The sequence below is a fragment of the Budorcas taxicolor genome, chromosome 8 (genome assembly GCF_023091745.1).
Source record: "Budorcas taxicolor isolate Tak-1 chromosome 8, Takin1.1, whole genome shotgun sequence".
In the NCBI taxonomy this organism is placed as follows: Eukaryota; Metazoa; Chordata; class Mammalia; order Artiodactyla; family Bovidae; genus Budorcas; species Budorcas taxicolor.
Window position 1 is genome coordinate 114,223,448 of NC_068917.1, and position 17,614 is coordinate 114,241,061.

At 49.8% G+C, this 17,614-nt stretch overlaps 1 protein-coding gene across 1 annotated transcript in view; it reads right to left on the minus strand.

Annotated features, from left to right (window-relative positions):
* DCDC2C (doublecortin domain containing 2C) overlaps positions 1–17,041 on the minus strand; it is a 49,312-nt gene extending 32,271 nt beyond the window's left edge. The window contains exons 1-3 of the mRNA XM_052644571.1: positions 16,755–17,041; positions 9,718–9,769; positions 1,965–2,041 (exon numbers count right to left, since the gene is read on the minus strand). Of these exons, the coding sequence (XP_052500531.1) occupies positions 1,965–2,041; positions 9,718–9,769; positions 16,755–17,041 (416 nt within the window). The remainder of the gene's footprint in view (positions 1–1,964; positions 2,042–9,717; positions 9,770–16,754) is intronic.
* Positions 17,042–17,614: the final 573 nt, after the last annotated feature.

Below are 17,614 nucleotides of genomic sequence, written 5' to 3' on the forward strand. Positions count from 1 at the left end.
TGGTGGTGATGGTGGTGGTGGTGGTGGTGGTGATGGTGGTGATGGTGATGGTGGTGATGGTGGTGATGGTGGTGATGGTGATGGTGATGGTGGTGGTGGTGGTGATGGTGGTGGTGGTGATGGTGGTGATGGTGGTGGTGGTGGTGATGGTGATGGTGGTGGTGGTGATGGTGGTGATGGTGGTGATGGTGGTGATGGTGGTGATGGTGATGGTGATGGTGATGGTGGTGGTGATGATGGTGGTGATGGTGGTGGTGGTGATGGTGGTGATGATGGTGATGGTGATGATGGTGGTAATGATGGTGATGGTGGTGACGGTGGTGGTGGTGGTGGTGGTGGTGATGATGGTGGTGGTGGTGGTGGTGGTGGTGGTGATGGTGATGGTGAGGAAAGGTCAAAACACCTTTCTCTCTCAAACACTGAGAACTCCAAAAAACCATCTTAACTATTTTCTGTTTGGTTTTAAGTTACAAGGTCTCCATGCGAACATGGTAGAAAAGGCCCTGCATTTGGATGGTTTTGCGTCCATCCAGTGGAGTTTCTAGCACACCATGCACAGAACAAAGCATAGGCCTTAAGAATAACTGATTTATAATAGGAAAAAACAGACTGGAAAAGGAAGTGAGAACCACTGGAAACTTGTGTCAGGACAAAAAAATACATATACATCTAGGGAAATGTGTCTTTGCCAGGAAGGACCCGTAAGCCAGTAATGTTCCCTCAGGTTTCTATCCACTCTTCAGAAAGAGGTGTCTTTCACAAAATTTAGAAATACTGTTTTTTGTTATTTCAAAACAGTTCTCAGATTAATAAAAGACACAGTGGAAAGATCCTGGCTGGGTAAATGGCTCCCTTGCAGAAGGCTAAGGAAAAGTATCCTGGAGAAATGATGGTTGGGTTTTCGAGGGTGAGTAAAGGAGCAGCTTCGCTAACCAGCAGGTCGCGTTTGCCCATGATGCCCTCGGGCGTCTCCATCGGGGGCTCTGCTGGTTCCGCAGGGGCTTCCCTGCGTCCGGGGCCCCAGTGCTTGGCTGGTCAGCAGGGGCAGGAAGGACAACCGGCTGGAAAGTGAAGCCTTGGCTACTCAAGGCTGGGACCAACCCGAGCTGGGGCCTCTCTGATGGGGAGCCAGGACCTGTAAAATCACTGGAATTCCTTCCATTGGGAGCAGGACCAGGAGAGAGGGGAGGTGCATCAGCTTCTTCTCTGGCATCTGGCTGCTACAGAACTCACCCTCAATAGCCTCCACTCTGGCTACCCCAGCTCCAGGTTCAGCTGCTGCTGCTAAGCCGCTTCAGTCGTGTCTGACTCTGTGCGACCCCATAGACGGCCTCCCACCAGGCTCCCCCGTCCCTGGGATTCTCCAGGCAAGAACACTGGAGTGGGTTGCCATTTCCTTCTCAAACGCATGAAAGCAAAAAGTGAGAGTGAAGTTGCTCAGTCGTGTCCAACTCGTAGCGACCCCATGGACTGCAGCCTACCAGGCTCCCCCGTACATGGGATTTTCCAGGCAAGAGTACTGGAGTGGGGTGCCATTGCCTTCTCCACCCAGTTCAGCAGGGAGGCTCAAAACTACCTTCCTCGCTCAAACATCGGAAACTCTGAAAGCCATCATAACTATTTTCTGTTTGTTTTTTAAGTTTCAGTGGGAACAGAACTTCTACATTTCTGATCACCATCCAGCAGCTGCAATGACTAGACTGCAAAATAAATGAAAAAAAATGGAGACTAAATTGCATGTTCCTGCCCCCACGTGACCCGGGAACTGCAGTGAGGCAATGGCATTGCTTCTTCAAAATCAAGTTTCTTAAGAGAACACGTGGCACCTGCAAGGCGGAATCGAACAGAAGGTTCTGGGAAGACAGAAGAGACGTCAGGGTGAGCAGGGGGAGGACGAGGAGAAAGGCAGAGCAGGGAGGCTACTGTCTTTAAGGGGCTTGGGCCCCTGCCCCCACTGGACTCACTTTATTTGTCGGGATGTGCGATGGAACGTCTGCCACCTGGAAGGCACGCTCATGCCACAGTGCACCACTGGTTTGATCTGCAAGGAGACAAAGGAAGCCCAGAACCCAGGTCAAGCTGACAAATGCTTGTGGAACACCGATACGACCCACAGCATCAGCCCAAAATCTAAGCAAAGGTGGGGCAGCCCCACTAACAGAACAGACCCCAGAGGGGACCAGGGAAGCTGTGCTCCGTGCTGGCGGAGTCTGGGAGCGGCAGCGGCTGAACCTGGCACGCCCTAGAGCCGGTGCTCCACCAGAGAGGACACCACGACGAGAAGCCCTCAAGGCACATCTGGAGAAAAGCCAGCGAGCAACAAAGAGCTCAGCCAAAACGAAACAGATTTTTAAAATTATGTATACTCGTATACAGCTCTCTGTGTGACTGCATAAAATTATGGAGACAATGAACCGATTGCTTTTCTATGTGTTAATGACTCATTAACCCCAATATCACCTGCCTGACTCAATGGCTCCAGCTATTAAATATATGATTCTGGACCTTTCCCCCGTATTCCATACAATAATCTCCTAACAAGTGTCAGGCAAACATGCTTTTCTGTTGTCTGTTGGTGGTGACAGTTTCAAGACTTGTGTCAATCATCTGCCCCAAGAGGCAGGACGCAGTGGGCTTTAGAGCTCCTTATTGAAGGTGGTGGCTCAGACAGTAAAGAATCTCCCTGCCATGCAGGAGACCTGGGTTCAATCCCTGGGTTGGGAGGAAGATCCCCTGGAGAAGGAAATGGCAATCCACTCCAGTATTCTGCCTGGAGAATCCCGTGGACGGAGGAGCCTGGAGGGCTACAGTCCAAGGGGTTGCAAAGAGTCAGACACAACTGAGCGACTAACCAGGGTCATTAAACCAGATCTGTGTCCGCGATGGAAGACACTCGAGGCGGCCAAAGCAGCGTGGATGGTTTGCTGATGCCCACTGTGTGCCAGGCACTGCTGCTGCTGCTAAGCCGCGTCAGTCGTGTGCGACCCCATAGACGGCCTCCCTCCAGGCTCCTGCCGTCCCTGGGATTCTCCAGGCAAGAACACTGGAGTGGGTTGCCATTTCCTTCTCCAATGCGTGAAAGCGAAAAGTGAAAGGGAAGTCGCTCAGTCGTGTCCGACTCTTAGTGACCCCATGGACTGCCGCCCACCAGGCTCCTCTGTCCATGGGATTTTCCAGGCAAGAGTACTGGAGTGGGTTGCCATCGCCTTCTGCACCAGGCGCTGCACTCGGACCTTTATAAGCGTTCATGTCTGATCCTCAAAACAACCAGGTAACAAAGAATCAGAGGTTATACAATCTTTCCAAGAATACACAGCTATTAAGTGTCCTGGCCATAATAAACCATCAAAAATATTTTATTATAGGTTTTAGCAAAATGGGCACTTGAACCTATGTTGATAGAGCACTTAGGAGCCTTTGTTGAGTCATCCATGACTCCAGGACTTTTTCCAGCTCTTTATCAGCGTGTGAGCTTGCTCAGTTTGTCTGGCTTCCCTAAGCCTGTTTGTCTGTCTGCGTATGCAATGCAGATCAGGGCAGTGCGTGTACAGTAAGTCAGACAGAAAAAGATGAAAATTTCATGCTATATTTATAAGTCAAATCTGAAAAAAATACAAGTGAATCTACATACAGAACAGAAACAGACTCACAGACATAACAAGCAAACTTATGGTTACCAACGGAGAAAGTGGGGGATAAATGAGGAGACGGGGATTAACCAGTGCAAGCTGCTACACGTACAATAGATAAGCAACAAGGATTTACCATATAACACAGGGAGCAATATTCATTCCTGGTAATAATCTATAATAAAATATAATCTTAAAATATGCATAGCCAAATCACTTTTTCAATCACACTTGAAACTAACACAATATTATAAATCAAATACAAATACAAATACAAATATATATATTAGGCAAAAAAAAAAAGTTTAAAAAAAAGGGAATGCATTGACATAGTTTTGCTCGAGATACCAGTAACACAAAGTGAGTGAACGCATTGTCCAGTGCTCAGAAAGCACCTGAAGTTCAGAGCTAAGGGCCCAGGCAACAGCAGCAGATCTTGTTTCTCTTGTTGCCCTGAAGTCCCTTCTCTCCCCAGCCCCATCCTGCTCCAACAACCCTCCGTGAACACCCTCACAGCCTTCTTCATGCCAAACATCAAACAAAAAGCCCCATAGGTGACTCATGGTCACGCTCCCCTGGAGGACGAACTTCAGCTCAGCTCAGCTCAGCTCAGTTCAGTTCAGTTCAGTCGCTCAGTCATGTCCAACTCTTTGCAGCCTCATGGACTGCAGCGCGCCAGGCCTCGCTGTCCATCACCAACTCCCGGAGTTTACACAAACTCATGTCCATTGAGTCGGTGATGCCATCCAGCCATTTCATCCTCTGTTGTCCCCTTCTCCTTCCGCCTTCAATCTTTCCCAGCATCAGGGTCTTTTCCCTGAGTCAATTCTTCTGAGTCAATTCCCATGAGTCAATTCTTCTCATCAGGTGGCCAAAGTATTGGAGTTTTAGCTTCAGCGTCAGTCCTTCCAAAGAATATTCAGGACTGATTTTCTTTAGGATGTACTGGTTGGATCTTTTTGCAGTCCAAGGGACTCTCAAGAGTCTTCTGCAACACCACAGTTAAAAAGCATCAATCTTCAGCACTCAGCTTTCTTTATAGTCCAACTCTCACATCCATACATGACTACTAGAAAAACCATAGCCTTGACTAGACGGATTTTTGTTGGCAAAGTAATGTCTATGCTTTTTCATATGCTGTCTAGGTTGGTCATAGCTTTTCTTCCAAGGAGTAAGCGTGTTTTAATTTCATGGCTGCAGTCACCATCTGCAGTGATTCTGGAGCTCCCCCAAAATAAAGTCTGTCACTGTTTCCCCATCTATTTGCCGTGAAGTGATGGGACCAGATGCTATGATCTGAGTTTTCTGAATGTTGTTTTAAGCCAGCTTTTCACTCTCCGCTTTCACTTTCCTGAAGAGGCTCTTTAGTTCTTCACTTTCTGCCGTAAGGGTGGTGTCATCTGCGTATCTGAGGACTTCAGCTGCCCGCTGACGAATGGACTTACCGGCTGGAACTGGTGCTCTGAATGACTCCAGATTTGCTGAGTCTGCAATCAGAGAAAGCATCACAAAGCATGAGGGGGCCACTGACTCATGCAGCCTGCTTGCGGGCCATCCCTGAAGTCTTTACTCAGAAGCGGGGCCTCAAGTAAAACCGACCCAGGGACAGTACCTGGTCCAAATTCTGCTGGGCTGCAGACTCCGCAAGGCCCTCGGCCACGGCTCCATTCATTTACTTAAGCCCTATTTGTGGAGGACGCACCACAGGAGGAGCTGTGCTAAGTGATAGAGAGGCAAGCGCGAGCGTCACCCCTGCCTTGGAAGTGCTGGGCGCGTGGCGACCCAGGCCACTGAAGCGGCAGTCTGGCAACAAGGGGGCCAGCACACGCAGCTCTGTGGTGAGGGCTCCGTGGGGGCCAGCGTGGGGCACAGACGGGGGCACCCCCTCCTCACAGCGACACAAGGCAGGCTTCCTGGAGAAAGCGGCATCCAGGCTGAGAGCCGAACTACAGGAAGGAGCCAGTCCGTGGAGGGTGGGAAGAAATGTTGAATGAGGCTGGGGGAGCAACATGTACGCAGCACCCTGGCGAGAGGACTCTGGACACACCCTCGTGGGTACAAGGTCTCTGGGAGACAGAAAGTGCTAGACGAGATCCTGGACTCAGAGGGAGGGGTGGTGAGAGGCGGGGCTGACGGAGAAAGCAAGGGCCAGGTCACGGTTAGCAGAGTAGACGCCACCCCCCAGGAGCAAGGAGGCAGGCCTGGAAGTGTCTGCACCAGGGAACCGAGGTGATCAAGTTGGAAAGGGAAGCGCAGCCTGCTGGAAGGCCAGCGGAAGGCAAGGGACTCCCAGGAGCAGCTCCGGGGCCCGTCAGCAAGACTCGGACTAACTGAACGGGCTTGAGGGGCGAGGGGAGGGATGGGGCCCGGGCAGCTGGGAGACGGGAAAACTAAGAACAGCGCCTAGGTCTCTGGTTTCAGGAACTGGGTGTACAACTCCGTTCTTCGAAAAAGGGAACACAAAATAACAACGGGGTTTGGAGGAAGATGTACGGCTATGGAGGCCAAGCTCTGGAGCCCGCGAACTACAGTTCGTGAAGCCTGTGGGCCCCAGAGTGGGCAGTGCACAGCAAGAGACGCCCTCGCGCCAACACTAGGGAGCAGCCCACCGGGCACAGCTGGGGAAAGCCCGCTCAGCCACGAAGGCCCCGCGGAGCCAAAACACACCAATGACAGTATTTTTAATGTTTATTTTAAGTCTTTTTAAAAATCGGACACCGACAACACTCTCATTAAATAAACAACATCATCATCGAAACTCAAGATCCCAAGAGCACTATTTGGAGTCTAATTTTCCTCGCCCCTCCATTGAATGAAATGCAATTCCAGACTCATCACACTGAAGCACATGTCATTTCTATGGTTATAGGAAATGTACTACTATGATATTCTAATTAATTTTAAGTAAATTTTTTTGCTAAACTAAGATCTCTTAAGAAGCTTCTGCAATTTCCACACTAATTTAATATTTTGACCAGAATGTAAATTCTGTGAAAGAATACTCTACAAAAAGCTAGGCACTCCTACTCTGTGTTACTGTATCACAAAATAAGGCAGAGTAATTTAGTAAAACATATAAACCCTGAATATTTGGACTTGGCCAAAACTTACAGTATAGTATACTTAGTGCTTTTAACAGTTTGCACTGGTGTTCAAATTGGTAGACATTCATGGATTTCAAATTCAGATAGGGTGAGCTATTCCAGCTTAAAGATATCATGAGTAATAATTTCAATGATTTACTGAGTGCTTACAATAGGCCCATCACTGTCTCAATCCCCACAACACTCTAAGAGGTATTATTTCAGATCCATACCTATAGATCTAATCATAGTATTATGTCATAAACCATTCAACCACTCCTCTATTGATGGACATTCACATGGTTCCCAGGTTTTTGAAATTACAAAAATAATAATAATCAATGCTGCCATAAACATGCTTAAGGCCCAGCGTGTGCACTGAGTGAGCTGGCTGGAGTGGGTACAGGAGGGGAGCCCACGGCCTCAACTTCTGACAAGGTGTGGGGAGCTTTCAACACCACGTTCACTTGCAAAGCTACCTCACAGAGGCTGTGAAAACACTACAGTCCCACCAAGACAAGGATTTACACAGCAAACAGCAATAATCACGAGCCACTTTCAGGGGGTGATGTCTTCCACTGAAGGAGCGGGGGCCGGGGGTGACCGTCAAGCACCTCCAGGCCTCCCCACTGCACAGGACACGGCTCAGCCCCACAGCACCCCAGGGCGGGGGTGGCATTCTCATGGGAATACCGTCACACGTGCCCTGGAACCAGCACGCGCTCTTAGAGACGTGCCGGAAGTCAACATTAAAGAGGCTAAAATTGTGCGCGTAACTCCTCCTCCTTACACACAATCATGACGGCTCTGTCGGGGGCCATCCCAGTGCCAGGTTACAATAATGGAAACGCAAAAGGATGGGAGGTCGGTTGACAGGGAGTGGGTTAGATAATTATGACAGACTCACATGATGGAACATTTTGCAGCCACTAAAACCCATGTTGCACGAGATCCTTTACCAGGGTAAACTATCACGATACTTAACTAATAAAAAGAAAACAGTGTGTGCTGGCGGACCGCATCTCTTTAAATACATACACACACATATTGTACATACACGTGTGTCTGTGAGGGCAGATAGCTAGGTATTTGCTACTTGTGCAGAGAAAGGCCGCTGGAAACAAACATGACGAAACACACACAGTGCTGATCTTTGGGAGGTGGGATCATGGGTGATTTTCGCTTTCCTCATTGAGCCTTTCTGCACGGCAATGTTGACATTTTTCTCAGCAAGAATGATTTTAAAATCAGATTTTTTTAAAAAATGAAAGAGTGCAAATTTCAAAAGAACAATTACAAAGCTCCTTGGGCAACCACAACCTTGGTGTGAGGGCCCTGGGAATCTAGGCCCAACTTGGAGAAGACGGGGCAGTACCCACATTTCACACAGGCTTGTCTGAATGTCTCCCATCACAGCGTCCTCAGTCAGAAAACAGGGAGCTTTGATGAGATACTCTAGAAACTCTCCTTCCTGTCCTAAAATGCTAAATGTTACCTGTAATCAAGTCTAATTTTTTAAATCATTGCAGTGTACAATGGATAAACATAGACTCAAATTTGAACAGTTACCATCGAGGGGTCCTCTTCAGAACTGGTGTTTAATCCCACTCCCTGCCCCGCCTGGAGAGGGAGATGCAGGGACCTAGGGGTTAAAGATGACCATATACATTTCCTCTCTCTTTACTAAGGCAGCTCTGAAATTCAGTGACTGCCAATTGCTTTGGGGAAGGCAATGGCACCCCACTCCAGTACTCTTGCCTGGAAAATCCCATGGACGGGGAAGCCTGGTGGGCTGCCGTCTATGGGGTTGCACAGAGTCGGACACGACTGAGTGCTTTCACTTTCAGTTTTCACTTTCATGCATTGGAGAAGGAAATGGCAACCCACTCCAGTGTTCTTGCCTGGAGAATCCCAGGGACGGGGGAGCCTGGTAGGCTGCCGTCTATGGGGTCGCACAGAGTCGGACACGACTGAATCGACTTAGCAGCAGCAGCAGCAGCAGCAGCCAATTGCTTTCTGGTCAGGAACTTTTCCTCCTGTCTCTGGCAAGAGACAGTCTAAGGTGGGCAAGTAATGCTAAACGTGTCTGCAGGCTGGTGCCTGGGGGCAAACCGAGCACCGCTGGACTGTCCTTGACTGGAGCCCTGGCTGGAGTTCAAGGACATTTAGAGGACATGGAGGATGAGAACCGACACATTTAGTGCTGGTACGCTACATATATTTCATCATGTAATCTTCGTGTTACACATTGTCTAACACATTCTCATCTCCTTTCTACAGAGGAGAGAACTTAATAGCAAAATTACCATGTGTAGAAGCAGATACTCTAAAAACAGCTCACCTTTGAAATACTCCCCGAAAGCCCATTCATAAGATAAAAAAGTAAAAGTCACCTTGCATTCTAAAAAGCATCGGGCTATCTTGCTCAAAGTTGGTGATTTTTGCCACTCATTAAAAAGGTGGATCTCTTTTAACTTATTCTTTTAAAATACGGTTTGTTTTTTTGTTTGCTAAGACCCAAGTGATGTGAATAGAATGATGGATGGTTCCATCTTGTAGACCTTTCAAATGTCTTTCAAGCACAAAAATGTTGGGAACATAGAGCAAATCTTTAAATTTAAGATTATAATGAGCTTCAACATCGTGCAACTCGAAATAACTTTTCCTGACACCTGTCTTTCCAAATCCCCGAAACAAAAGAGGAGTTAAAAGGCTTAATGAATGGCAGCACATTGCATCTCATTAACTGGATGGACGGACCCGCTCTCTGCCTAATGGCGGTCTTAGAACATTCTCGCCCACGTCCACCACCTTAGTGACTGAGGTGCTCGGACAAACAGAACAAGCTCGCCCAGTGACTTCTGGCTTAAAGAGCAGCCTGCCTTTGTAGGCATTCCCTACAAAAGGCTGTTTCTATGAAACTTCAATCACTCCAAACTGACGTTTCCATTTTTGCCAAGTCATCCACTTCATCCCATCTTTAGTAGCTGGCAGTGAGCACTTACTTCCTTCAACTTCCTCATCTTTGCAGGTTTTCTGGGAACTATATTAATATAACTGCAAAAGAAGAAAGAAAAACCCAGTTAGAAGGTAGATATTTAGATTGAAAATTTGAGCCTCTTTGGAGGTGTCTCGCCTTCGGCATCACAATATCCCACTGCATACCAACTTAAAACTAAAATCTAGAGCACCGTACACGCCCATGTCAACATACGACAGCAATGCCATTGCAGCAAGAAGTCCACAGTTGGTGATGCCACCGTTGGCACCACTTGGGAAAACTGTCCTCAAGTGGCATTGCTTTCCCTCACGTGGCATGATTAATCACAGAGGAACCTTGGGAAGGACTCAAAGAGGAAAACTTTACAGGGTCTCGTGGCTCATCCAGGGTCCACTACCGGCCAAAGTCAGGGCGGAGACCCAGACGCCCCGCCCAGCTCCCTCACGCCTGCACTGTCCCGCATGTCTCACGGAATGTCGTCCTGGACCCCATCCTGCCAAAACCTGAACACTGGAAAGAGCCACAAGAATCAAACGTGTATGAGCCCCACAGGTACAACTGTTAACCACCTGAGGACTTTTGAAGAGTCTTCCATATGCCTCATAGATAGAAGAGACGTTCTTAATGATAAAAAAAGAATACATTAAAATGTATGTTAGTTAAGGCTTCCTTCTGATTTAAAAAAATCTTTATGTATTTGAGATTGTTTTTGACAATGATTTTAGCCAGTCAGAGAAAGACTGACTAAGAGTTGGTGGATGGAAGGAAAAGACATTTTTAAGCACTTACTATGCAGTCAGGAGTCACAAGCTCAGACACCTATGGAGGCAAGTGAAAGGTAATGCTTGCAAAGGGTGGTGTTAGGGAATGGTGGGGTCTGCGGCTAGAGGAGTGAGTGTCCCTCTGAGATGGATGGGGTGCGTAACTCCTGGCAATGTTTTCCTATGGAAATGCAGGCAACTAAAAACTCAGTCCTTTTAAACAATAAAATCCTCTATTTTTAAATGGAAACCAAAATTTCATATTACATGAACACCTCCATTATAAAATGTCGCAGTCAGTTCAAACCTTTGAAAACTGTGAACTGAAGAAACTGTACATCTTCAACTCACCACCCTTGGCTTGTAGGTCCCTTCCACACACACTTCTGCTTGTCTCCGAATAGGCATTTTAGGGTTGAATCCCCAAATTACATATTTGACGATGAACATTAATCCCCTAAATGACACAACTTATTATCATGAAATGGAAAACAAAAGGTAAAAATAAATATGGGAAAATTAAGGCATAAAAAGATTGCACAGCCACAGAATGCTATTTATTGTCTCCACATTGTCTGCTGAAGAGCATCGAGACAGAATGGAAAGAGGGGACAAGTGATTCCTCGGAGAGCCGGCGGGCCCGGGCCATTAAGCCAGGCGCCTGGAGGAGGCTTCTGGAAGGACCTGGGTTTCCTTGGGGGTTTGGGGGTTGGGGAGCAGGAGCCTGAAGCAGAGCCTAGATGCTCGTGTGCAAGGCGCCCCCCTGCTGCTTCTGGAGAACAAGAGCGAGGCAGAAGCCCACCACGAGGCCCACGCCAGGCACTTCAAAGTGCTGTGTCCACTGCGTCCTCACGACCCGCCCTGGAGCAGACATCAGCAAGCCCTATTCCGATGAGGAGGCTGAGTCTCAGCGAGGCTGTTCAACCGGCTAAGTGCCACCACACGGGGAGAGCCAGGACCCTGTCCAGCCCAGGTCTCCCAGCCCGGAGACCACACTCCTCCTCCCCTGGCAGGCTGGCCTCTGCACACGCTCTTCCCCCCTCCCCATCCCCTGTGAGTGCTCAGGAGCAGGTTGGGGTTAGGAGACTCGCGCAGACCAGTGTACCACGGAGCTGCCCGAGTTTAACAGCACGTTCACTTTTTATCTCAACGACAAACTCCTAAGGGAAACAGGAAAAACTCCTACCATAATTCAGATTCTTTGGGGTCTCCCCAAACACACATGCATACACACACACACACACATGTGTTCACACATACGTATGCAGACACACATACATGCACACAGAGACATGCACACACATACACACATGCATACATACACGTGTGCACATATGTGTGCCACATGCACACAGACATACACAAACATACACACACAATGCCGTGATCTACATTTTACTGTGAATACAACTTTCTCCACAAACCATTAATTCCAGGCTTTATGGGACATTTATCTTTTAAGTAATTATTAGCCTACAATATTTTGTTTTATAGAGAAAAAGTTCTATTTCTCATCTCAAATTAATTTATTCCAGAAAGTGCAGGAAGTGTTTGAATGATGACTGGATTTGGGTAGATTTTACGCTGCTTGTCTTCTCAATGTGCCGTTTCACAGCTGTTATTATGAGAAGACCTCCGGGGCGGTTCATATATCATCAGGTTGCACTTCAAAGTTCATCCCCTGGCGGCACAATTAGAAGCTTATTTGCTGGTGGAAATTAATTTTAACCACTCAACGGCTCAGTAAGTACAGAATATACATTCCGACAAGTGCTAGCTCACTGATACCAACGTAAATTAAGCCCAAACAGTTTTCAGAGTTTTATTCACCAACGTCTGGGTTCCGATTTCATACTTCATTGATCTAAAAGGTAGTGAAGAAGCAAAATCCAAATGCCTCTCTGTGTTGAACTCTGTATGCAAACCCCTCCCATCCATTCGATAGCAGTGACGGTACACGGACAATGCAAAATAACAGAGGGTCTCCACCACGTGGGAACCCCTCCTCCCCTTCCTGCTCAGTGAACTGGATCACCTTCCATTCCCTACAGAATATAACAATAGACCTTAAGAAATCCAGGAAGAGAAACACCTCAACGTCTTCCTCAATATTTCTGCCATGAACCCAAAACATTTTCAATCAGCCCTGAAAGTCTCTCCACCAAATGAGAGGTCTCCTGTGTCTCCTGCATGAGCAGGTGGGTTCTTTACCACTGCACCACCTGGGAAGCTTCAACCCAAATGCTACCTCTTAGCAACTATGATGTCTGTGATTTTTATTCAAAAGCAACAGGATGTCAAGTCTGCACATTTGCAGATGCCATTAAGAACTGAGATTGCAAGCCAGCTGGCTCACAAAATACCTCTATCTGGGTGGCCCTGAAAAACTCAAGACACTGACAATTTGGAGGGCCCTTCGTATAGGGAACATCCCGGGCATTTGGGAGGAGAAAACGGAGATCCCCTCTGGAACATCTCACTTTTATCTCGGGCCTCAAAGGATCTCCTCAAAACACAAATTCCGTGGAAAAGGAGTCATTTGCACTCAAAACGTAAGTAAACTAACAAGGCTAGCAAGGACCACAAGAATAAACCAGATGAAATAAGAGAAGACAGAGGCAAGTTTCAAATACTGGGATTGCAGGTGCAAATCACAGGACAAGACCTCAACAAAAGGCAAACCTGAAAACTCACACAGGACTGAGAGACCCAAGAGAATGAAATGGAAGCTCTGGGAAAAACCAGATAGCATGTTTGGAAATGAAAAATTAGAGATTTAAAATTCAATGAACAAGTTTGATAGGATAGGACACAGAGGCAGAAAAATTAATCAGAAGATCTATGTGAAGAGAGTGCCTAGATTACAGCACAAAGTTGAGAGAGAGAGAGAGAGGAGAAAGAGGAGGTCTGAGGCAATGAAAGAGGCCCGCCCACACCCACTCGGATACCGGAAGCAGAGCAGGAAGACAAGGCAGAGAGCCGTCCGAAGAGGCTGGCTAAGAGCTCCCCCCAGCCGGCGACGCCGCCATCCCGGACGCGGGGAGAGCCAGGAAAGCCGCACGTAGACACACCGTTTAAAGCACAGCACCCGGACTAAAGCCGCGCATCTCAAAAAGCTAAAAAGGGTAAAACATCACTTTCCGGAAGCGAAAGATGATGGCTGATTTCTCATCAGCAACCGCTGAATTAGAAGACAATGAAAAGTGCCTTCCATGGGCCGAACGACACCGTCACCCACAGATTCACAACACACACACACCAAGAAAAAGGGTGAGAAGACCTCGGCGCTGGGAACCGTGGACTAAAGGAACCCTGATCAGCGTGTCCTCTTAAAAACAAGGAAAACTTGACAAACTGAAAAACACACCTCAGCAACATAACAAGATGGTGAGGGGTTAGCACAGTCCAGGAAAGAAAGGGAATAGAAAGACAAGGGCCCGATGTCTGGGGCCACTTTGGTTTAGGGGTGGTGGCTGCTGGGAGCAGAGAGGACGAACCACAGACAAAGGCGCTGGCTCAGGGCCCGCCAGCCACAGGGTCGTCATGACCCACTCTCCTAGAGACCCCCGGGTGGTCCGAACCATCCCACACTCTGAAGCTGTGTTAAAGTGACCGTGGCCTGGAATGACACTGTTCCAATTATTTCTGCAAATAAGTTTTTAAAGTAAAAATGTGCAGCACAGAGAGATAATGAGGCAGAGGGAGAGAGATGGCAGCCTGACAGAGGTGTAGCTGTAACAGGAGCTCCTGCGGCTTCGGGCTGGACCACCGCTGCCCAGCAGGCCCAGCAGCTAGATCTCCCGTGGGTGCCTCACGACACGGATGAAGCTTCCTGCCATGGGCGTGAGCCTGCAAGCACCTGCCCCGGTCAGACCTTCAGACGTGACTGCACCAGCGTCTTGACTGCAAACACACGAGAGTCTCTGAAGCAGAACCACTTGGCTAAGTTGCTCCGGACTTCCTGGTCAGAGGGACTGTGAGACAATAAACACTGTTTCCCACCAGTAAGCTTGCATGATAGGACACGCAGCGATAGATAACCCACATGCTCTCCGGGAGGAAGTCTCACCCACGTGCACCAGGAGATGGGTGGGGGAATGTGCAAAATGGTGTGCTACCTTAGCGTGAGATTTAAAACAACCCCAATTATCCACCAATGGATTGAACAAATAAACGGGTGTATCAGTCAACAAAATAATACCTAACAGTGAAAACGAATGACCTATAGTTCCATGCTGGTAACATGGATGAGCCTCAGAAGCATATTATTGTGTGAAAAAGCAAGTAACAAAATACACACAGCATAATTGCATTTACATAAAGTATATAAAACACTGGGGAAAAAAATGTATCCTTCAGGGATAGATTATTATGAAAGGATGTGGGCAAGGGATGGGAGTGGAAATAGGAGGTTTTGAAAATACTGGACATTCTCTTTTCCTGAATCCAGACTGTGGTTCACACAGAGGCTTGCTTTATCACTATTCTTTAAACTACACATAAAATTCCACAGACTCCTCTATATACGGGGCTTCCCAGGAAGCTCAGTGGTAAAGAATCTGCCTGACAACACAGGAGATTCAGGAGGCACGGGATATGCAGACTTGATGCCTGGGTTGGGAAGATCCCCTGGAGGAGGAAACAGCAACCCACTCCAGTATCTTTGCCTGGAGAATCCCATGAACAGAAGAGCCTGGAGGGCTACAGTGCATGAGGTCGAAAGAGCTGAACACGACTCAGCAACTGAGCATGCACAGACTCCTCTGTGTACATGATATATTTCACAATAAAAGAAATGGCGTCAACAACACGTAAGGAACAGAAATGATGTCTCTAGAGGAAGACACGAGACGTGAGTGATGCCAGGGCAGCCTAGGAATTCACGGAGGACGAACGAACAAGTGATTTTCTCCCTTCCGCTCTGTTGTGTAATGCAAGTCCTCAGCCGCGTCTGACTCTTTGCTACCCCATGGAATTCTCCAGGCCAGAATACTGGAGTGGGCAGCCTTCGCCTTCTCCAAGGGATCTTCCCAACTCAGGGATCGAACCCAGGTCTCCCACATTGCAGGCAAATTCTTAACCAGCTGAGCCACAAGGCAAGCCTAAGAATAGTGGAGTGGGTAGCCTATCCCTTCTCCAGCAGATCTCCCCGACCTAGGAATCAAACCAGGGTCTCCTGCATTGCAGGTGGATTCTGCTCTCTAAAGGAAGCCTTTACTGAGGTCCTGCACCTCGACAGAATCACACCTGTGCCTGTCCTCGCAGTCTCTGCTTTCTCTTCTGCAGTTACTTCTGTTTGTGTCTTATCTCCCCGAAACACACACTGAAAGGCCCTGGCAGCCTCCCCAGTTCTCCCAGGCTGCCCTCTAGGAAAACGCACACAACAGCTTTTGTTAAGGAGCTTAAGAAAGCGCTGCATTGATATGACATTTGTATAACGAGGTACCCAGAGCTTAGAGAAATGATGGAGACTGTCAGAGCACAGAGACGGATGTACTCCTGGAAAGAAAAGTAAGGGTCTGAACAGAAGTGTGGTGACCCCATTTGCTGAAAGGTCTCACAAATTGGTATTGCACTGACACCAGCCCCAGGCTAAATGAAACAGAACTGAATTCATGCTCTGGCTGGGCACCCAAAGCACTACGGACGGCCTGAACCTGGCCGGGCGGCTCTGGAATTGGTACATGGGCCTCTTTGCCCAGGACACCTACATCCTTCCCCAGCTGCGGTCCTGACCTCTGCAGCACTGGGGCAGCAGGGGTGTCCTTGCCCTGCTCCCGGCGGGCATTCAGAGGCTGGAAGGCACGTCTGCACTTCCTTAGCTGCCAGAACTTCGGAAATCCCAGGTGCCTCTCCTCAGTAGGGTCCGAATCTAGCAGGATAGAGCGCGGTGAGCAGGCCCACAGCACACTTCAGGAGGCGCACTCATGAAAGGACGTGCGCCCAGGCCCCCAGGGACGCCAGTCTGGACCAGTTACGACCCAGCTCTGCGTGCTGCTCTGCTCGGCGTACCCAACTCCCCTTCTCCCCGCAGAGCTTCCCACCTTTCCAAAGAGGCGCGCCCTGGCGCGCTATGTTCACTGCCAGGCCCGCCGTCCCCTCCCCATCCCCTTCCTGACCCTCTGCGTCTGGGGACAGACTGCTCGGCGCTGGTCACCAGGCGGATGGTGCATGGCGCGCCAGGAGTCGGCGCCGGCCGGCCAGAGCCGGCGCTGTCCCCGTCTGGGGGGCCGGACTGCGGCCCCGGCGGGGCAGGGGCGCGCGCGCCGCGGGCACTTACTCCAGCTTCTTGAAGCGCTCGCGCCCGGCCGCCACGTACTTGCCGCCGGCCTGCAGCGAGTCCAGCTCCAGCACCGGGCGCCCGCGCGTCGGCGTGAAGAGGCGCCGCACGCCGAACGGCACCTCCACCTGCTCGGTCAGCTGCTCCAGCAGCGCCTCGAAGGTGGCCACGCGGCGCCGCGACAGCACGAACTTGCGGCCCACGTAGAACTGGTCCCCGTTGCGGTACACCACGATGGTCTTGGCTGGCGTGGTGTCCACCAGTGCGTGCGGCGCGCGCGAGCCCATGGCCGCGCGCCTCCTCCGCCGCCGCCCGTGCGCTCCAGCCGCCGCCGGGCAGCCCGGCCACCGGGGCGCCGGGTCCACGGTGCCACCGCCCGCGCTGACGCCACCGGCGATTGTGACTGCCACCCACCTGCCCCGCTGCCCAGGAGAGGGGCGGCCAAGCCAGACAGCGGAGGGTCGGGGGCAGGGCATCCAAGTCCCCGCACGTGAGGCAAGTAGAGCTCGGGGCCACGGAGGGAGGCACCCGCCACGGTGGGGGGCGGGAGGCCAAGCGTGCCCTGGGCCGCACGGGGACCCTTGCGCTGCTCCTCCACCTCCCGCTCTGCCGAGAGGAGGAGAGGAGTTGGCGGACAGGACCACCCGGACAATTAAAGCTGGTCAAGGAGGATGTGCCAGGAACCATCCAGAGCACGTGGGAATCTAGGCGAGCAGGCGCAGCTGGCAGGCGGTGCCTCAAAGGTGTAACCTTCAGAAAGCACCTTCATGCGCAGCAGGAGCAAGTCAAGTGCCTGGGTGACCTTGGGAAGGTCACTTCCTGTTCCAGGTGAAGGCAGGCCCGGCCTCTTCAACCCAGAC